This window comes from Protopterus annectens, chromosome 16.part0, assembly GCF_019279795.1.
Source record: "Protopterus annectens isolate FY-2018-M chromosome 16.part0, PAN1.0, whole genome shotgun sequence".
In the NCBI taxonomy this organism is placed as follows: domain Eukaryota; kingdom Metazoa; phylum Chordata; order Ceratodontiformes; family Protopteridae; genus Protopterus; species Protopterus annectens.
This window is the reverse complement of record NC_056750.1, coordinates 442220489-442243730: the sequence shown is the minus strand read 5'-3', so window position 1 is coordinate 442243730 and position 23242 is coordinate 442220489. Positions and strand designations below refer to the sequence as shown.

Genomic DNA, 23242 nt, shown 5'->3' with positions numbered 1-23242 from the left:
AGTTTTTAAAGCAGGCATTGGCTACTTTAAAAATATGCTGAGTATAGAGAGATAAACTCTTGGGCAAATTTGTTTTTACCTACTTGGTCTACCAAACTGGGGGGTTAAACTAGATGTCCCAACTGAAGAGGGATTAAGGTTATTAAAGGAGAGAAAATAAGTTTAGTTCACTCATAGCAGATGAGAAGTGGTAACATCTGGAATATGTGGTGTCAAATCAAACAAAAACTTCACAATGCATCTACTTCGCCCATTTTCATTCTTCCTCATCTGAAAGGGTTTTGATCCAACCTTTGGTCTGACTCGGCCACTTTTTCTAAATTCTTCAATCCAACTCTTGAGCTCCTCCATTTACCCATGCCCCACTAACTTAACATATCACAGATTGAGTTTGCTGCCCCCCCCCAAAAAAAAAAATATGGTTGAATTTATAAGGACTCTAAAAGGTAGAGATAACAGAGAGAGAACAGGATCTCAAACAAGGAACAACAGTTTCCAAAGCATTATCCCTTAGGTCTCACCAGGAGTAAAAGAACGGGGGTTAGGAGGGTGGAAAGTTGAGGAAGAATGAAAATGGACAACAAAGATGCACCCTTATGGTGAGTACATACCATTTGTACCGGATGTTGACATTTTCATTCATTCTTTAACTGACAGAACTGAGTTCACAGCAAGATGAACCTTGGGTGGACCTCAGGGAAGGATTTTTCCCGAGTACTGTGGAGCCAAAGGCAGGTCTGTTTCTAGAAACCAAATTCAATTTGTAATGAACAATAAATGTATGAGCAATGGACCAAGAGGCAGTGGCACAAATGTCATCTACTGATGTTCTTGACAAAAAAGCTGAAGAGGTAGCCACAGACTTTGTGGAATGTGCTTTAGAGGGCTTAGGCAAAGACAAACCTCTTTGGCTGTAGACAAAGTGTCTACACTCAACTAACCATTTGGCTGTGTTTACTTTAGAAACTGCCACGCCCAATTTGTTCTGTGAAAAGGATACAAACAATTGGTCATTTTCTTGAAATATTTGTTCCGACGGAGGTAGAATCATGGTTGCCTGTGTACATCCAAAAGTAGAGCAATTTGGAAATAAAACTGGGAGGTTAATGGCTTGATTAATATTGGACTCAGAAGCCACCTTAGGCAAGAAAGACAAATTTGATACATATGGAAACTCTTATCGTTATGAAAAAGCAGTTAGTGAGATTTGGAAGAAAGAGCCTGGAGTTCGGATACTCATCTAGCTGACATAACAGCAACTAGAAAAATAGTTTTCCAGGATAAAAACTTTTAAGTCTGTCGGGACTTCCACGATGGCTACACATTGATTAACAGCTTAATTCTGGCTCTCCCAATCTGAAAACAGAGACTTAGCAGAGAAAGCCAGTGGACCTAGACTTCTGGGTACATTTTAGTAACTGACTAGTAAGTGCACTGCCTAGATGCCAGGAATAAAAAAAGAAATATAAAGGACCTGGGGGAAAATCAGCTACAAAAGTTGAGGAAAAGAAACACAGACTGGGAAAAGTACTTCAGCTGTTCAGAAAGAAGCAGTGCAAGCTCCAGACATGACTTCCAGTAACCTAGACGAAAGTATAATGCAGCTGCACAAAGACATGGTTAAAATAAACAAAACATTTAAGGCATATATCAACACAAGCAATAAAAAGCTGGAAAAATGGAAGAAGCTTTGAACAGATATTCAGATAAGGTGAAAGAACTGCAAAACTCAGAGATGAAATTAAGAAAAAGCTAGCTGAATATGAGACTGCACAAGAAGATACGTTTCAAAAAAATAATAGAATAAGAGGACAGTGCATGTAAGGAAAAGAAAACTGATTTTTTGCTGTACCTGAGAAGCTGTAAGGAACAGAATGTATTAATTTTATGAAAGTACAAATAAGCAACTGGAGTGGTATTCCACAACAAGAATTGTTAATTGAAAGGGCACATTGCATGTATGCTCCAAACCCGGCTATGAGAAAACAACCTAGACCTTTAATAGTTAAAAATGCAATCTTACCAGCAGAAGCAGCTGATTCTAACAAAACCATGGCAGAAGGACAAAGTACTAAAAGTGGGAGACAGCAGACTTTCTGGAGAATGACTACTCAATCCACACCAGGCAGAAGAGTAATACACTTATTCCATTATACAGAGCATGCAGAGAAGCAGGCATGAGATTCAAACTACTGTACCGAGCTATCCTCAAATTATTTTCCCCTGAAGGAACAAAATTTTTTTGATGAAGTACATGCTAAGGAAGAAATACAAAAGTTTGTCCAACAAAAAGTGAGCTGTCACCATGGCTGCTGGCGGCAGAACGATTGCACAGCCTACAGAAACTTCACCCAAGCAAATCCACCACACAAGATATTTTTTGCAAGTCTGAGTGATCTTGACTGGGGCAAAAAAGGGGTGCTAAAGAATAGACCACTGTTCTGATACAGTCCATTTCAGAATCCGCATATGAAATCTGGCTAAATGAATCAGAGTGATTGCTGCTGCCATGGACCCCAAGACTTGCAAAACTAGATGTGCTGAAGGAGAAGAATGTGAGATAAATTTCATGACCTAGGATCTAAGTGTTTGCACACTTGAGATAGGAAGTGATGCATCTGATGTCTAGATGAGCACCTGTGAACTCCAGATTCTGCGTGGGTATAAGGTGAGACTTGCTGCAGTTGATTGTGACACATAAACAAAGACACAGTTGGAGCAAGTAGTTCCTTGCCTGTAAAAGTAGATGCCTGTCAGGAGCCAGTTGTCTAGGTACAGGAACACACTGAATCCCAGGAGCCTTAGGTGAGCTGCTACCATCACCATGCATTTGGTGAACATCCTGGGGATCCAGCTGCTGGAGATGCCTATCCAGGTACATTCCAATTGGTGCATTGTACTCAATAATGGGTCTGATGAGGGAAGAGTAGAGTAGAGGGGCACTACTACATCCTTAGATCTTGATGTGAACCCTTTTGTGATCAGATGGGTCACATAGATGGATTTTCTAACCACCTTCGTGGTGAGACCAAAGGGCAGTGCTCTGAACTGATAATGACTTGCTCCCAGCCAAAACTGCAGATATCTTCTGGAGCACCCATTCATTTTGATGTGATAGTACGCATGCTGAAGCTCTGTCGAGCACATCTGATCATCCTTCCACAGCAGGGGCAAAATGGACTGAACTGTGAACATGCAGCACCTTAAATATTTCATGTATTGATTTAGATTGCGGAGATCCAGAAATGTCTCAAGTCCCCTGTCTTCTATGGCAATAAAAAGAATCTTGAGTAGGTTCTGGATCTTGTCTGGTCTGAGAAGACCTTCAGGATAAATCATTTTTCTAGCAGCTTTTCTACTTTTAAGGCTGCCGCAGAGGAATTTGGGAAAATGTTATAAAATAAACTCTGGATATAATTCTCTGCACCCAAGAATCTTTTGTGAAGGATGTCCAGGCTTCAGAGTGCAGAGACAAGAGCCCCCTGACTGCCTTCAGAGAACAGCAGCTGGACAACCTTTCAGGACCACTGGTATGGTTTGTCTGAGAAAGAAGCTCAGAAACCCTGGTTTTGCATGCCACTTCTGCTGCGAGAGTGGTATCTTCTATTAGAGTTTCCTTTTCTGCCTCTGGGAAAACCATCCCCTTTGTGAGCCTTAGAAAGGACACTGGGACTTCCTATACCACATTTCCTGGCTCTTCAATGATTCTTGGAAAAAGGTTCCTGAGGAGTAGAAAAATGGATCCCAATGACAGACAAGGTCTTCCCATGCTGCTCACTGCTACAGAGTATTTCCTTCCCCTTTGGGCCAAACAAGGAAGATCCATCACAAGGAGCACTGACAAATGAAGACTTGAAGGACTTCACAAAATCACATAGTGCTATCCAGCCATGTCTCCTGATGGCTATGCCTGAATCTGCTACCTGAGAGGTACCTTCTGCAGTGGGAGATATCAGCCTCATGGACATGTTGGATATGGACTGAAGGGTGGACAGTTGTGAAGATATTTTGTTCTGGTCCTTGACAGACATGCACCTGGAAAGAGTTTTGGGGAGCTCTTTAGTAAAATCTCTTTGCAACCTTGTGAAATGTACCAAATAATTCAATGACCGCAGAACAAAGGTCATTGAAGGGTAAATGCACTTACCAAATCTGTCCAAGCCCATATACTTCCAGTTAGGGGGATGAACAGATAAGCTTTGCTCTGCAAAGTCTTTCTTAGTGTCTACTGCCACAACCATGGCATCTTCAAGGACCCCCTTGCTCCAGTGCATTTTGTCCTTTGGGGGGCTAAAATTCTATCTGGGCACTTGGGGTAGGTTCCACAGTAGCAGTCTCCTTCCATGTATAGCATGAGATAAGGTCTATTAACTCATAAGCCGAGGGTGTCACCCCAAGATGTAACCGGGCCAAATCTGAAAGCCACCAGAAACACTGACTTCTCCTGGGAATGGATGTCAGGAGACAAACCACCTTTCTGATTTAGAAGTTCTCATATTTCTCCAAAGGAGAAGTCCTCAGGTGGGGATCTGGGGGATCCTTCCCCATCATTGATGTCACTGCCATCAATGAGAGATTCCTGAATGGAATCCAAGTGTCTCCTTTTGCATGTTCTCTTCAGAGGGACCTTGTCAGTGGTGTGGTTTGGTGAGATAGCAGAAGTGACAGGGGAGTCCTGTGAGACTGACTGGAAACTTGAATAGGTTGGCTGTCGCAGTGGAATCAAAGTGAGAGGCTCAGAACTAAGATCCAGTGGTGGTAAAAGAAATTGGATCTGAGGGGAGCAAGGATGTCTTCTCTCTAGGCAAAGAGAAGGCCCTCTCCACTATCTCAAAAGCAGAGGCCTAGAGGCTAAACAAAATCCAGCAGCACTGGAGCAGAAGTCCCCTGTGCCAATGACACCTGAATCCACATAGACTCCCTTCCTGGGGATGGAGGCGGACTCAAGCCGTCCAGCTCTGAAGCACCAAGAGGCAAGGATGGCTCTGATAACTTCAGAGTCATTCCCAGACCCCCCCATAGCTGGAACAGACACTTTGGCTCCAACAGTCTTCCTCCCCCAAAAGGATCAGAGCCAGATGACTCAAGGAAGTGGTCAGAGTCGAAGAATGACCTGTCTTCAGATCCTACTAGGACACCCCAAGGATCTTGGATCCGAGGGCTCTGAAACCACTGGACAGATAACAGAAGGAGATATTGAGAGTTGGTCACAAGCAGGCCCATTAATCTGGTGGTAGATGTAGATGGAATTTCTGCCATCTAGATCTGAGCTCTGAGGAACTTCCTCATAAACCTATCCACTTCTGCTTGAAACAAGCTCCTGGAGGACCTAAGGGAGGGGCTGGTAGATGGCAGTCTGGAGTGCTTCTTTGGAGTCTTCTGGAAAAAAGGAGAAGAAAAACTGAACCGATATTGGCCCCCGTAAATATCAGGGTAATCAGATCCAAGGTGACTTAGGTTTCAAGGATGTAAGATCTGAAGGAGTCAATCAGAATTTTTTTTTTTTTAAGTTTTGATAGGGGCTCAGTGGTTGGAGCTGAAGAAGGTGAGTGGTCCAGAGACCTTTTTCTGGTATCCTTATCCTCAGGATACAATTCAGGCCTCCCTTTCTCAGGTGTCTTGGAGGGGGTTTGAGCCCTAGTTGGAAGAGAAGAGGAAGCAGAATGAAGAAGGTTCTTCAACACCAATTTGCTTCTTCTGTTACTTATAGCTCTGGAGTTGAAACATGCACAGATATTACAGTTAGTATACAAATGAGCAGTCCCCAAGCAACAAACACATTCCCTGTGGGCCTCAGAATTGTGAACGTTATGCCCACAGAAAATGGATTTCTTAAATCCAGTCAGCTGTCATTGTCAAGAAAACATACTACACTTTATCTTAACCAAAAGATCATAAGCGATAGTTAAAATGGAAAAGTACAAAAGTTTGTTTTTTCAAAAGTAAAGCAAAAGGTTCCAACAATGGTATAAAGGAATATCCTCTAAAAGGTACAAAATAGGGAAGGAAAGAAAGGTAAAACTACCAACAATGGTACTCAAAGGAATACCCAAGAATTAGGTATGAATAGAGGTACTGTCTGATAGACAGAACCCGAAAATATTAGAAGGTAAGGGAGAACAGGTGAGGGACCTCAGAAAATAATAGAAATACAATAAAAAAAAATCAACAAAAAACTCACAACCCTGACAAAAAACTGTCTGCTAGAGAGGGAAGGATCTATGTCTGAGCAATATGGCTGCAAACGAGATCTGAGGTATGTTAGGTTAATGGGGCATTATGTGTAAAGGGAATAGCTAAAGAGTTGGATCTGAGAATCAGAAAAAGTGGTAGAGTCAGATCCAATGTTGGATCTGAACCCCATCATTTGAGGAATGAATGAAAATTACATCATAAGATCTATGGTTTACATAATTTGTTGAAGCTGGAATGTGATGTCATGATCAGTACTGCTTGGGTTCTGGATCTCAATGGCACTCTAGAAAAGTCAGTTCATGGGTTGGGAGGTGATTTACTGATAATAAAATGTTTGGTTACTTGGGCATTTAAAGCAATGAGGGTTGTAAAGAACAGGATAGTGGACAAAATGAAGCAAAGCTGACAGAAGTAGCTAGAGGAGGAACTCCTTAGTACAGACCTAGAGGCTAAAATGTTTACTGCCTATGTATGTAACAAATCCAGCAAATTTAGAATGTTTCAGGGAAATGTATGCAAGGATGTGAAAGGTGTTCTCCTAAGCTGAAAGGGTGTCTAGCTGATGCATATGACATATAGAGGTGTCTAGCTGATGCATATGACATATAGAGGCATATATATATATATATATATATATATATATATATATATATTGGGGGGTGTGGGTGGCGTTGCCCCCACACCCCCCATACTTGCAATTGCAATATATTACTCTAATCCAAAGATGATACATACTTAATATATGTGGGGGGCTACTCCCCCCACACCCCCCTACCATATATACCAACTCCAGTGTCGCACTACAATGGGGACAAGGCCATAAACAATGTTCGGTGAAATGTGTTTTGGTGAATTGTGCTTTCGGTGATTTGTGTTCGGTCATTTGAGTTTCGGTGAAGTATGCTTTCAGTGAAATGTCCTAGATCCATATATATATATATATATATATATATATATATATATATATATATATATGTGTGTGTGTGTGTGTGTGTGTGTGTGCGCGCGCGTGTAAATGATTCTACTTCTAAACCTTGAAATCCCATACAATCGAAACTCATTTTTGCATTTTTACAAGATGAAAATCACGAAACCTAGAATAACTGAATGGCAAATTTTTCCCTACTAAATACTTGCCCAAACTTAAACAAAACATACTATAGTCAATAAAACCCACCTAGGTGGGGGTTGTGCCCCCAACTACATATACCAATTCCAGAATTGCACTAAAGTGGAGAAAAGGGCATAATGGGCAAGTGTTTACTTACCCAGGGAAAAAGTCACTGTTCAGGTATTCAAAGTTTTGCGATTGTCATCTTGCGAAAGTGAGTGTCGAACATATGGGATTTCAAGCTTCAGAAGGGGATCCATATATATATATATATATATATATATACATATATATATATATATATATATACACACACATATACATATATATATTTGTGACGTCTCCATGCTGGGCCAGTAATTAAAAAGCCTGAGTCCTCACCACTGACACTGGAGAGGGAGGTTCACTTGGAATACAAATGGATCCACTTAGTATTTTCAGATGCAGACCTCTCTGCATCAAGCACAATTTCCCCTAAGAGCACACAGGGAACACAGCCCGGGGTCTGGGTGTTTCTATCCTTCTCCTTCCAGGTCCTGAATAAGACTCCCCACTAGTACAGCTGTAGGGCTAGGTCCTCAGCAGAGTGTCCAAGCCAAATCCTCCAGCACCCTCTCTGTGAAATTACTGCTTCACGTCCCTGCCCCAAGTAGCTGACACACACAGTCACACATAGGTAGGAAAAGCTGGCACAGATTCATCTGCTGTGCCCCCTTCTGTCCAGACTATAAAGTAGTTATCACTGCCACCAGAATCCTTTCCAGCTACTTTAAGGCTCTTGCAAGGATACCCAATTATACTGTCTACAAGTTAATATTAATACAGATGGTAATGCTGACCAAACAGCAAGGCTTCTGGAGTAGTCAGAGCTGTCACCAAATAAATAAGCAAATACTCTTAAAACTTAAATATTTTCTAAAAAGGACCTGCCACAATGAAATGTTTAAATATATTTAATAATGAATAATAAAAGAACCAGAAAATACTAAATATTTATTTACAGTAAATACAGTTTCAATCACAGGGCATATTAAAAATAACTGATGGAAAATTCACACAGTTGGAAAAAAGCAGTACTTCTAATCTCACTATATTTTCCTGACTAATCTAAAAGAATTACTGTTCCCTAGTTAAGTTACTTACTACTGCAAGGCAAGATGATGTGGGTGAGTGGTCCTTGTCAGATCCAAGGTATAATGCAGAACGCTGACAGCAAACTGGTACTAATACCTAAATATTACTTTTTGGCTTACAGAATGGCATTGCATGCATCTGACTCTGTTTCCCACACTATCACCAGCACTAGAAGCTGACAGGATTTTAGCACCTATGTGTTACTCTACACACAGATAGAGCTTTGCTCAGATCTCCTGGAAGTCATAAAAACATAAAACTATTTCACTCTTCCTACAGGAGCTACCAACTATTCTCTAGCACAGACATTGCATCTCAGGCTCCATTCAAAACTGTGGGATAACATCTTTATGACTTAACCCATAAAGTAATTTAATTTCAAGAATATTTTGCAAAGTCAGGTGGATTAAGATTACCCTCTTCACTTCGAGTATATGCTGTTACAATGTATACATTTAATTCAGTTACAATAATACATGTACATTTCTTTTCCTTCCATCAGAGCACACTGTTGATACATTTTAACACAAGCAATCCTCACAAATAAACTTCCAGCACAAGCATCTGTACAAATCAGTTTGATATACACACAACATATAATTATTTACAACATTCCAGCTAGTTCTATTGGCATATGTTACAAATCCACTGCACTATGTATTTCTCCTGGCATGGCTGGCAGTACCGCCTACTGTCAGAACAGTCTTGCTAAAGATGAACTATATATAAACTGGTACTACAACAATTATTAGATGTAGTCCTCAACAAGACAGTGATGCAGACTAAGCCACTCAAGTTTTAAGGACATGATAAATCACTAGAATCAACAAAAGATACAGATAATCAGCTTGAGCCAAGGTTCACACTAGCAGGTGGCTAGCCATGCTGTAGTATTGGTACATCTAACAGGAATAACTGCTACAAACGTTATAACAAAAAAAATATATATATGTAAACATGCCACAGCTACTGGGGATATCAGAGGCATTGTAGATGGAGTAGAATGCAGGGAAACTGAATCATTAAAAAATATTCCTGGCCCAAAAATCCTTTAGGTTACATTTCTTCCAGCTCATGTATAAGAAAACATTGCACTCTAATGTTAAATATTTTTTTTACATTTATTAAACATGTTACAAAGTGATCAAGACAAGGAGAAGCAGATTACATTGGAGACTGATTCACAACTTTTAATTCTGACAAGAGAATATGTCTTCTGATGATTTTTAAACTTATGTTGGCCTACTTAATAAGGACAATTTAAATATGATGAGGGCGAAATGTCTCTAACACTAGATCATGACAGACTTTTTTCATTCATGAATTTCATACTGTTATTCATGCTCTATCAGTTTACAATGTGTTACTAGTTAGGAGCACTACTGAACAGAAGTATACACAACTTTTATCTTGTCATGAAGTTCTACATAACTGAAAGTTGACTGCAGTACAATAAGTAGTAGTTTCTATTTTTTTTCCTAATCCTGTATGTCCAATGAGGAAAGACACCCTTATGGGATCTTATTTACATGGAAGGCTACTTTTTGACTCATAATGCACTGAGAGGGCACAGCTGATGAGAGTAATTCTGTCTAGGCATTCCTGTCCGATCACAACAGTACTAATTTAGAATGGCAGTAGTACTAAAATGTTAAATTTAAGAACGTTTAGTGAAAGTGCCAGTGGTTGGTTTGCAGTCACTCTTACACATATTTTCCTACATGTGTTACGCAAACTGTGGAAATATAAAGAAACACACAAGATAACATGGCCCTTTTATCACGTGGAATTTTGAGTTTCAGGTCCTGTCCTCCTAACTGACTTTCCCTGAGACATTTAGAGTATCATATTTCATGTCTTGCAAAGCTCAGCTAAACAGTAAACTTGCTCTAAGTTATCAGGTTTTGTCACCTTCAGTTACAAAATGCTGAATGTGTTTATGGCCTCAAGGGATAGAAAGAATCCAGCTTTAAACTACAGTATGCAGAAAAAAAATGTATAAATTCTTAGTCTGGACATCCTGGAAATAATAAAAAGTGGTACATTGCTATGTGACTTTTTGTTTCGCAAGAAACTTTCAAATGTGATAAGTGAAATGATGCAAGAATAAGGGAGACAAATTACTTAAAACAGTACTGTAATGTTGCATTCATACCCAATAGTGTGTGCACTGATAAAGCTGACAAGGACAGAAAAAACACAAAGGAGAATATACTGTTAAGTCATGTCTTTTTAATATGGGGACTTATAGGGATCATACTACCAGCAGGAGAACACACTCTGATTAGGGGAAATGTTTTTACATTCTAGATGTTCTTTAATGGCTAGCCTCTTATGTGTTACTACTATTTATATTTACTGTATTTTCAGGTGTTCAGGAGACTGTACACTTACAAGTGAATTTACACATGAATTATGATAAATATGTCAGTATTACATATGACACGAAAAAGAAGTTATGTACCTACCATAACGTTCCAGGTTAGTTGTCTTCATCTCGCCTTCTTTCTTGCTTGTTGGGATCAGAGCCGATCCTTGGCTCCGACTCGGCCATCTTCTATAGCTCAAGAGCTGTTTACTGGCTCGAGGCTACCTCTTATCCTATGATGCCTAGCGCTAGCTACCCAGATCTCGTTTGTAATAGCTAACCCCAGCCATAGCTATGGAATGAAACCCCTCCAAACAGAGGGTTAAACATACCTGTTATAGTCTCTAAGTCAGTAGAGGAAACAAACCAGAGAACACTCAGCCAGTGAAACTTGAGCTCCTCTCGGTCCAATAGGACAGGGGATGGAGGGGGGACGCAAGAAAGAAGGTGAAATGAAGACAACTAACATGGAACGTTATGGTAGGTATATAACTTCTTTATGTTAAGTTGTCTATCTTGCCTTCATTTCTTGCTTGTTGGGACAGCGTCCCTAGCACCTACGATCCTGGGTGGCTCATTGGAAAAGACTCTTCAGAACAGTGGAACCAAAGTTAGCTGTACTCCTGGAGACCATGTCTAACTTGTAATGAGAAATAAAGGTATGAGGAGTTGCCCACGTGGCAGCGGCACAGAGAGAGTCCATGGGCAACCTAGACTGGAAGGCTACAGAGGTGGCCAAAGCCCTAGCAGAATGACCTTTCGGTTTGGTAGACAACTCTTTGTTTATTAGTTGATAGATGAAGGTAATAATGTGAGACAACCACTTGGACAGGGTCACTTTGGAAACTGGAAGACCCCGTTTGCCCCTAGCATAGGAAAGGAAAAGTTGATCCGACTTCCTTATATCTTTCATTCTATGCAGGTAAAAACGCAATTGTCTATGAACATCCAAAAGGTGTAATTTATATTCTGCCTTGTTGGTGTGGTTAGGAAAAAACACAGGAAGGTCTATAGTTTGGTTTAGGTTATTTTCTGAGCAGACTTTTGGAAGGAAGGAGGGATTAGATCTCAGAGCTACCTTGTCCATATGAAAAACCAAGTATGGAGGGCGAACACTTAGTGCCTGAAGTTCCGAGACCCGTCTGGCTGAGGTAATAGCTACCAGAAAGAGAGTTTTCCAAGATAGAAACTTAATGGAACAGGATGCTGCCGGTTCAAAAGGGGGCATAATCAAGGAGGTTAGTACCAAATTAAGGTCCCAAGGAGGAGGGGGATCTCTCACTGGGGGCCTAAGGAGAGTAGTCCCTCTGAGGAAGGCCTTACACAGCTTATGAGACATAATGTTTAGATTAGAAAACCCAACATGAAAGTTAGAGATGGCCGCTAATTGAACCCTGATTGTAGCAGAAGTGGACCCAGCATGAAAAAGCTCTGTTAGGAACTCTAAGATTTCGTGAATTGAGGCTGAAAAGGGATCTATGTTCCTAGCCTCTGCCCAACAAGAGAAACATTTCCATTTGCTAGCATAAGTCTTCCTAGTAGCGGATTTGTGAGAGGAGACAATAATCTCACACATAGCCGGGGAAATGCTGGGAAGCCTGGCTAGGGTTGGAATTGGATTAACCAAGCTGTAGGCTGGAGTGTTTGTAGGTATTGATGCAGCTCTCCTGATTGATGAGTCAGCAGGTCTGGAATAGGGTCCAGAGTGCAGGGCTGCTCGAGGAGGTAACTGTGCAGGAACGGAAACCATATCTGTGGAGGCCAATAGGGGGCAATGAAGATCATTTTGCAACCCAACGGAATAGCTTTCTGTATGAGTTTGGGTATAAGAGGAAACGGCAGGAAGGCATAAAGAAGTCCTTGAGGCCAATCGTGGACTAGTGCGTCTCTGGGAGGGTAACCGATAAGCAGTAAAAGGGAGAAGTAGTTGCTGCATTTGCTGTTGAAGGGGGTGGCAAACAGATCGCAGCAAGGCTTTCCCCATTTGTGGAAGATCAGATCCGCAACTACCTGATTCAGAGACCACTCGTGAGGCATGAGAATAGCTCTGCTGAGCCTGTCCGCTATGACTTTGGACTTCCCAGGGATGTGCGTTGCAATCAGAAATCGTTGGGAGGAAATCACCCACTGCCAGAGTCCGAGTGCTTCTCGACATAGGGGGTAGGGCCTGGTTCTGCCCTGCTTGTTGATGTACCACACTACTGACATGTTGTCCGTTTGAATTGCAATGGTCCCGGAAGGGAAAGAGTCCTGAAGGGCTTGCAACGCTAGGAGCACGGCTCTCATCTCAAAGACATTTATGTGCAGATGGTACTTGTGGGGCTGCCAAGTGCCTTGGACTGTCCTGCCCTGATAATGTCCCCCCCACCCTATCAGTGAGGCATCTGTGGTCACTGTGGCAACCAAAGGAGGCTGGATGAATGGTCTGCCCTGAGACACTAGTGGGGAGACCATCCACCAAGAAAGGTGCCTTTTGCATATTTCTGTAATCATGATCATGTGAGACATGGGAAGCTGTTGAAAGGACCACTGTGTGAAGAGAAGCCACTGAAGGATTCTCATTTGAAAATGGGCCAGAGGTATCAGAAGAATTGCCGCTACCATAGAACCCAGAGTTTGAAGGACCAACCTGACTTGTACCCTTTTGCATTGCATGAGGATATGAATTTGCTGCCGAATTGTGGACACCCTGTCTGGTGGTAGCCTTGCGGACATACTTCTTGTATCTAAATCTGCTCCTATATAGGTAATAGATTGACAGGGCAATAAGGCAGATTTTTCGAAATTTATAGTAATGCCTAGCTGGGCACAAATTGTGATTGTATAGTCCCTGGCTTGAAGGAGTTGATGCCTGGTAGTAGCAGTAAGGAGCCAGTTGTCTAGATATGGAAACACCTGGAATCCTTGACGCCTCAGGTGAGCCCTGACTACTGCCATGCATTTGGTGAACACCCTGGGGGCTGTGGTGAGACCAAAGGGCAGAGCTCTGAAATGGTAATGACTGGCTCCCAGCCGGAAGCGAAATAATCTCCTGGAGCGCCTGTCCATTTTGATGTGATAGTACGCATCCTGAAGATCTATTGAGCACATCCAATTGTCCTGACCCAAAAAGGGTAGAATGAACTGTAGCATGACCATCCGAAACCTTGTTCTTTGAACAGACTTGTTTAGTCTGCTGAGATCCAATATTGGTCTCCAGTCCCCTGTCTTTTTTGGTACCAAAAAGAACCTTGAGTAAGTTCCGGATCCATGTTGGTCTGCCGGAACTTCCTGGATGACTCTTTTTTTCTAGTAGTCTTGAAACTTCTATGACTGCTTGGGTCCTCAGATTGGATGGAACATCTGTAAGGGATTTGCTTGACAGTAAGGGAGGTTGAAAGAAGGGAATTATGTAGCCTCCGGATATAATTGAGTGTACCCATTTGACTCGTGTTAGGTTTTGCCAGGCTTTTGGGTACAGCGAAGGTCTTCCCCCGACTGCCTGCAGAGGCGGGCAGCCGGGCAACCCTTCAGGGATGCTGGAGGGGCTTGTCAGAGAAGGATTCTCTGCTGCCCTGGTTCTGTGGACCCTCGTTGCCCCGAGGGTGGCATCTGTTGTTTTTGCTTCCTCCTCTGCCCCTGGAGGAAAAATCAGTACGTATGTCAGGCGAGGCTCCCTGGGATTTCCAAAACCACATTTTACCACTCTTCTGACCTTTGGGATATGGTCTGGAAGGAGTAGAAAAATGGACTCCCATGGCAGAGAGAGTCTTGCCTTCCTGCTCACACCTAGTGATGGTGTCTTTCACCTGTGGTCCAAAAAGAAATGAACCGTCAAAGGGAGTGTTGGTGAATGACGCTCTAAAAGGTTCCGCAAAATTACATAGCCGCATCCATGCACATCTCATGAGGGCCACTCCTGTACCTGCAGCTCTACTCACACCATCGGCTGCATAGGAAATGAGCCTCATGGAGGAGTTAACTACTGAATTAAGGGTCGCCAGCTAAGAAGCCACTTTAGCTTGAGCCCCTTCAGCTGATGGATCCTGGAGGGTATCTCCAAGCTCTTTCAGGAGATCCCTCTGAAGCCTAGCAAAATGGCATAAGTAATTCAGCGACCTCATGGAAAAGGTCACTGAAGCAAAGATACGCTTCCCGTATCTATCCATGGTCCTAGACTCCTTGTTAGGAGGATGGACAGAGTAAGATGTTTGCGCTAACTCCTTTTTAGTGGCCACTGCTACCACCATGGTATCTACGGGAACACCCTTAGTAAGGAATTGTTTATCAGGGGGTGCAGTGATAAACTTGCCGGGTCTCCTCGGGGTTGGTTCCACTGTATCCGGGGCTGACCAAGCCCTTCGAGCCACCACTGACATTAGTGGACCGAAGGGCGGAGACACCCAGGAGGTGGAAGGTCGGGAACTGAACGTATCCAGGAATACAGATTTGTCCTCGGTAGGGGCTAGGGCAGTCCAGTTCCCCCTCTGCTTAAGCATTTCTAGGATGTCCAAAAAGGAAACATCTTCAAAGGGGGATCTCGGGGACCCTTCCGATTCATCCAAATCCGTATCCGAAGTGACAGACTCAGGGGAGTCAATGTGCTTCCTCTTGCACTGCCTCTTCTGAGGGGGCTCCTCTGAATGATCAGGGGAGGCCTTGGAAGAAGAGGAAACACCCAATGGGGTGCTCTGGAGCACCAGTTCCCCACGCTTAGGATCTGGAGGAGGGGCAGAGGTTGACGCAGGCACTACAGGGGACGGAGCCAGTGGGGTCGAACGTGGAGCTGACTCAGAGGCCAGCACACTCCTCATGACATCGAAGGCGTCCCTGCCATGATGCAAAGAAGGCTCCGGTTCCGAGGAAACCGGAATCCTCCTCTGCACCGAGGGAGATGGCTCCGTGGCCGATGTAGGAGCCGAGCTCACCTGCGCCGATGCTCTGAGAGGGAGAACGGTGTCGGACAAGGGTCTGATGCCACTCGCCCCCTCGGAGCCGACGAGGGAGTCTCGCCGCCCAGATCCTTCTACGGAAGGCACCATCAAGGGGGTCGGAGCCGACAATGGAACCAAAAGGGAAATCGTTATCGGTGCCGACGATTCGAATCCCAACAAACTACTGCTCCGAGCTCAATGGAGTCGGAGGAGGAACATCGATGGAAGCGGACGGAGCAGACACCTGTTGAGGAGGGCTGGACAACATTTTGTCCAGTGCCTGTGACTTCAACAACCTAATGACCACTCTCTCCACATCGTGATCCAAGAGCCTAGAGGACCGAGAAGAGTGGGAGGATCTGTGACTGCGGTCACTCTGCAACAGGGGAGACAGAGGAGCCGAATGTATACTCTAGAGAAGGGGACCTCAGCCTCTTGTGGGACCGTGACGGCTCCGAAGGTACTGGTGGAGTCAACGGGGAGGCAGTCTCCTCGGTTCCAGCCGGAACCGAAGTAGTAGGTAAGGCTTGGGCCAATGACGGCTCCGAGATGGGAGCCAATGATTTGGTTGGTTTAGGAGATTTCACCAGCTGAGTCTTGGCCGGTGAATCCTGGAGCTTAAGAAGACCCCTCAAAATAAGCTTATTTTTGCGATCCTGCAGAACCCTTGGGCTGAATGTGTGGCATACAGAACAAGAGTCCTGCAGGTGCACTGCGCCTAAGCAACAGAGGGTGGGGGGGGGAGAACTCTATGACTTAAACAAGTTCTAAGGGAAAACTGCAATTACACTAAACAACAACAAACTAGTTAGAGACTATGTTGAAAAAACAATAACTATCAAAAAGGACCCCTTATCTGACAGAATACTAGTACAATAAACCTTATACGAGCCTGAGCCAGTAACAATGAACCTCGCAACTGAAGCAGCAAACGAGATTTGGGTAGCTAGCACTAGGCATCATGGGATAAGGGGTAGCCTCGAGCCAGTAAACAGCTCTCGAGCTATAGAAGATGGCCGAGTCAGAGCCGAGGATCATCTCCGATCCCAACAAGCAAGAAACGAAGGCGAGATAGACAACTTAACATTATAGGTTACTTTTACATGTTAAGACATATAACACTGTAAGGCTGGAAAGCATGCATATATTTTCTTTAGCCTGCAGAGGGGGTCTGATAGCCAACATCCACCACGGATCATAACTTGGTTTTATTTCCAGTGAGGGTTCTCAAAATGCCTTTTGGGACATTCTGTTACTCCTGCTTAGCCTTCACAAAATTGGTCTATATCCTTCATTGTTTTATTTCACTACTACAAAAATATATACTACACAGGGGACACACACAACAGTGTTGAGTTAAAAAGGGACCACAAGTTCCAAGTACTAATGAGAAAACATTCAAAATAAAAGTAATTTGCTTATAGAAAAGCACTTTCTGAATGAAATTACTAGCTCCAGAAACCTTTCTTCTATACATTTCTACATTATGATACTGTCAATATAAATTAATCAGTGCAAAACGATGATTTCCAGCCACTCTTGACAGTACTTTATCTTTTTATTCTGCTAAGTTTTTCCTTGCAGTTATGTTCCAGTCAAACAGCCAGTGACCAAATTATATATCTAGAAGTGACCAACAGTGAATTAGAAAGTATGAATAGGTGTTAAGACAACATGCAAATTAGGGCTTACCTCCATTAAACTCGAATGTACTCCTATGAGGTAGGGCATTGGGGCACTGCAAACAGAAATTAAAGACATCAGAAACTACAACCGTTACACCACTAACAAATTAATACATTTCTCAAACAATCTATGGCACAATAAGAAATAACATTTCAGGGATAAAAATTAAAAACATATTTCTCAGAATCAAGGACAGAATCACAACTTCTAAAAGTAGTTATCTGTAACTGAATGAGATGTGCCCATCCAAAATGGCAATACATGTACAGAAGCACATCTCAAAACATAGAATTCCCCTTTGAATTATATACCTAAAATGTATATGAAATTAATTAACTTTGCATTCAGACCTGGATTACCCGAAGCAAACAGTTTTCTTTCCAACCTACGTGCATTATAGTAAACCTATGTGCATTATAGTAAACATACAAGGTGGTCCTCTGAACCTTTATGAAGTCCCCCAGTTGCCAAAACCTGCCAAAACATTACATTCACTCAAGTCAGAAGATTCAGTGCCAACCTTAATGCTTCAGAAGAATGCCTACATTTCTTCCTTTAATTTCACAAAATCCTCAAACTAAAACAATTATCATATATGATAATGTACTACATCCTCCCACATTCTCAAGGTCTCACAATTTGTTAAAACTGCAAACCAGAATAATTTGCTGCTAGTCCACTAGACCTTTTCACTTGACTGACTACAGAACCTCTTACAACTTTGCTCTTCTGGTAAAGCCCTAAAAGAAGTAACCAACTAGCAAAACCTCATTTGATATCATCAACTGCCAAAAGAACTTGGAATAACCGGTGCATGATAAGTGACAAACTGATTCCGCTTTCAGTATGCAAGGTTTTATTAAGGACTGGTTCAAGTGAAGGAATCAACGCAAGGATAATATAGTCTACTGCCTCCGTGAGAGGCAAAGAATTATGACTACAACAATATGCCTGATTCAAAAGACAGCAAGGAATCACTAAGAACTACAGAACTGAGAAGAATAAAACTGGGTATTGCCGGCAAAAAAACAGGTTTGGTTTGCTATTGGGAGAAGAGCGGAGAGTATATGTTGCATTCTTCTGCAGCATATACACAGAATCACAACTTATATAAGCATGATGTGAACCTACACCTTTTACTCCTCCGAGCACTGCAAACTAGGACATATATCCAACAGTGATTGACTTGCACAATTCCCATTTTGCAGTATGTAGCACAGCACAGTTTGCCTAATGTCTTTAAAGTCATCTTACAATATCAGATACTGCTGCATTACCAGAATGGGCATAACACTGATGGTAACAATGGCACCTAGATTTGAGAGAGATTTACAAATTCAACTGACGTGGACTCATTTACATATCCTTATAATACAGCTCAACAAAACATCACTGAAACTGCAGGTAACAGCAAAAAAAAAAAAGCATTTCATTTTATTTTTTCAGTTTAGTAAACTGGTTATTATTAGACAGTAGATTGTAAGGGTAGGTGCTTGTACAGGTGTTGGGAGTTGGCATAATGGTTAAAGTGTGTACCTTACAGATACAAGGTACACGGTTTGATTCTCACATTTATGGGAAATTGACTAAGCTTAAAATGGTCCAAAAGAACAGATAGCCTAATACCAAGCTATTACACCATATATGAAATGGATAAACCAATTTCTAGTATCTGCTTACTGCAGTCTAGTCTTAAATTATATATTTTGTAAAAAAATATATATGCGATGTGCAATACATTACAGTCATTTCTTACTACATGTAGTATCTACAACAGTTCACGTACGGCAAGTATATCACCCACTGTGCCAGTGATCATTTTCAATGGACTTAAGAGTATACACCATCTAAAATAGCAGTTATGCAATTCAGCAGCAATTACTTAGCTAATGGCAAAAAATAAACACATAAATACAACAAAAAGTATCAAACCAAGTGACGTGCAGCACATTTACATTTTTGTGTATCAAGAGAAAAAGAACATGATGCAGTTAAAAGTAAAAAAAAAAAAAATAACACAGGCTTCTCTTTCCATGTTTAAGAAATAAAACAGGGATTAAGCAAGTTTTTATTTTCAATAGTTTGCTTTATTAAACTAACTGCATATCACATCAGAATCAATACATTTTAACAATAGAATTAAAACTTTATGATTAGAAGTTTAGAAATAAGAACATTGGTGCCTTTTCATGGAGAATACATCTTCTACTATATTTATGTCAAAATTTTCCCTGGCTTTTTAGCAGACCATGGATACAATAATCTAGGCACAGGCAGAACAACAAGAGAGAGTATGCAGTCATTTCCTTGAATGTGGTACAAAACTAGATCTGTTTTGTCTGAGAAAATCCCTGAAATTCACTTCTGATCCTTTGGCAACCTGGAAGCACAATGAATATTCAATGACTGATCTGTCACTTTATGTTTGCCATGCTGGAACATTTGCAAATAATTATTTCAAAAAGTCAAACTCAAATCAGTTTGAATGTTAATATGGCTGGAACACTCACCTGCATAAGGATGACAAATAAGGAAAGGGATTGGACCCATTTCTCAACTTGCTTTATTTATTTATTTGGTAAAAGGCACTGACCCAGTACACTGGCACAGTGATCATTTTCATTCAGAATTTGAGGAAATATATCTAGAAAACCTAAGTTTCTTGATTCTTCATTTAACATGTGTCATAGATTTGCTGGAAAGAATGATCATGTCTACCTCAGCTAGCAATGCAAGGTGAATATTTTTTCTGCAACAATTGACAAGTGCTATTTTTAACACCTTTATCACTTAAGACATAGGCAAATATACATTACTATAAAAGAAAACAGACCATATTAATATTTTTCCAGTTACATACACTATACTTTAACATATGTTCTTATAACTATCATCAGTACAGCATTACGTAAATTGCTAAATTCCTGCCTTCCCTTAAACCTCACTCTTCCCCCTGAACATTAGCCTGCATGTATTGTTCCAATTTCCATTTATTTCTATGTAATTTGCTCCTTCCCTTTTTAAAAGATCCTGCTTCCAGTTCTTTTATCTCTGTTACCATATTTAATATTTCAAATACAGTTTAGACTTAATTTCCATTTTCTAATAACTGCTTTTTTGGCAACCACCACAATTAAACGTAACAAGGCCTTGCTATATCTAGCCAACTCAGATCCTGCATCCCAGCTGAAAAGAATCACTTCCTTAGTTACACCCATTTCTTCACATATTTCTTACAGAGGACTCTGTGGGGAATTTTTACAGTCTGCCAAGTCATTATATTCCCAGAACATATAGGTTCATAGGTTCATACTAGGCTATCTGCCCTAGGGCATTTATAAGCCTAGCCAGAGTGTGTGTGGCTTTCACCACCCCTTAGGATGAGAATACTATACCCATTAGTTTGCTGTGCCTCTCTCCAGCACTGATACAGAGATGATTCCCGGGGTAAACCTACGATCTCCCATCCACTCGTCAAGATTTCTCTTGAACAGAGTCAGTGAGAGGCTCTGCCTCACATGGACTGGGATTCTGTTCCATAGTGTAGGGAGTCTCTGGGTGATGAATCTGTCCCTCCAGCACGTCCTATTTATATCCGTGTTGAGGTTTAAGTCTCTTGCTCTCGTGGCTCTGGTGGATTTGGATTTTTTGAGGTGGAGCATGTCCATTAATTCCGGGTTGGACATGGCCTTGTATGTCAGGCACAGATCACCTCTGAGCAGACAGTATGCGACTGAATAGAGCTGGAGTTTCTTCAGTCGGGCATCGTATGACATATGTTTGAGCCCCTTTATCCTTTTGGTGAGGAACTTCTGGGGTCTTTCCAACTGCTGCAGGTGTCAGGTAAGGTACATTCCGAATGGGGCGTTGTACTCAATCATTGGTCTGATAAGTGAAGAGTACAGGGGTACAATGACCTCTCCTGATCTGGATGTGAATCCCTTCATGATCAGGTGGGCAATGTAGAAGGTCTTCCTAACCACTTTGGCAATGTGAGTGTCAAAAGAGAGGTTACTGTCAACTTGGGTCCCCAGGTCTCTGATAACTTCTTCCGTGTTTAATGGATTACCACCTATGTGGTAATTAGGGGTTACCTTGTTTTTCCCAAAGGGTATGACTATACATTTTTTGGCATTTAGCTTAAGGCCATGGCTCTGGCACCAGTTATCCATTTCTATGAGACCTCTCTGGAGGATGTCTGTGTCTGATGGAGTGTCAATTATGGTGCCCAGTTTGTAGTCATCTGCAAATTTTGTCAGCCACAATCCCCCTATGTTTGCCTACACTTCAGAAAAATAAATGCCGAACAAGAGGGGGCCCAGGACTGAGCCCTGTGGGACACCGCTCATGACCGGCTTAGAGTCTGACATGGCACCAGCAACTCTAACCCTGTGTGTTCTGTCCTTGAGCCAGTTTGCAACCCATCTTGTGACATATGGGTTCACATCTAAGCTGGTGAGCTTTTCTATGATGCCCGAGTGGGGTATTGTGTCGAACACTTTTGCTAGGTCAAGGTAGGCTGTGTGAACTGCCTTACCCTCATCAATGGCCTTAGTGACTTTTTCGAAAAAGTCGACCAAGTTCAATAGGCAGGATCTGCCCTTGACAAAGCCAAATTGGGTAGGATCCAGTGTCTGTAGGTCCCCAATGTCTTTATTTATGAGTTACATTATGATCCTCTCCATAGCTTTGCAGACAAGGCTCGTCAAGCTTATGGGGCGGTAATTTCCAGGGTCCGTAGAAGCACCGCCTTTGTGGAGTGGGACCACAGCTGCCGTACGCCATTCTTTGGGTATGTATCCTGTAGTAAGGCTAAGATTAAGCAGCAGCCTTATGTGTGGGTTTAGTTCCTCATTGAGTTCGTGTAGCACACAGCTGGGGACACCGTCCGGTCCCATTGATGCTTTGTTTTTTGCTTTAGAGAGAGCAGCTCTCACCTGGGCATCTGAGATGTTTGGGCGGCTAGACTCTGGTGGGATAGATATTTCTCCTTTTGGGGGGGAGGGAGGGGAGAAATTTGCACTGAACCTGTCTGCCAGTATGTTGGCAATGTCTGTGGGTTCAGTGATTTTTTTATCATTTTGGACTAATTCTGAGCATATCTGGGAGTTTCCACCCAGGTTTCTAACATAGCTAAAGAAGGCCTTATGATTGTCTTTTGTGTCATTAGCGATTTTTCTCTTAAAGTTGGCCTTGGATGATTTTATGAGTGATCGTAGTTTTTTGCCTTCCCTTTTAGGGATTTTGCTCTGTCATGTAGTAGCTTTCTCCTCTTGTTGTAGAGTTTGTTTATGGCTGGGGTCCACCAGACCGGGCGCCTGCCTTTGGTGGAAAGGGTCTTGATTTTATTAGGGATTGCATGATCCATACATTCCTGGAGGTGCTCGTAGAAGGCATTTGTAAGGGTTTCAGCAGCGTGGGTTGTGGTTTCCACTGGCTCGAGGGCCTTGAAGGATACCACTCCAGTCTTAAGAAGTGTGAAGTTTGCTTTTGAGAAGTTCTTCACTGTGGTCTTTTTTGCTGGGGGTGGGCGGGATGTGGATCTCCAGTGAGATTAATTTATGGTCTGATCTCACCAATGAGGGATATACTTCCGGTGTGGAGCATTTTGTCCCCATGTTTGTGATGATCAGGTCTAGTATATTTTCTCCTCTTGTGGGAATGGTGACTAGTTGTTCCATAGCATTTGAGTTTATGAACTCCAGGAACCTTTGGGCTAGGGCGTTGGGGCTTGAGTAATGTTCCCAGTCTATGTTTGGGTAGTTGAAGTCACCCAATATGATGGTGTTTGGAGAGACATTCATACTCTCCAGTGTCTTCAGGAAGGCTGTGTGG

General features: G+C 42.2%; 1 protein-coding gene across 4 annotated transcripts in view; it reads right to left on the bottom strand.

Moving 5' to 3' along the window:
* The window catches only part of DENND1A (DENN domain containing 1A), a 4751104-nt gene that overhangs the window by 1828435 nt on the left and 2899427 nt on the right, over positions 1–23242 (bottom strand). For all 4 annotated transcript variants that reach the window (XM_044058260.1, XM_044058262.1, XM_044058261.1 and 1 more), the window contains exon 11: positions 17414–17459. In XM_044058260.1, the coding sequence (XP_043914195.1) occupies positions 17414–17459 (46 nt within the window). The remainder of the gene's footprint in view (positions 1–17413; positions 17460–23242) is intronic.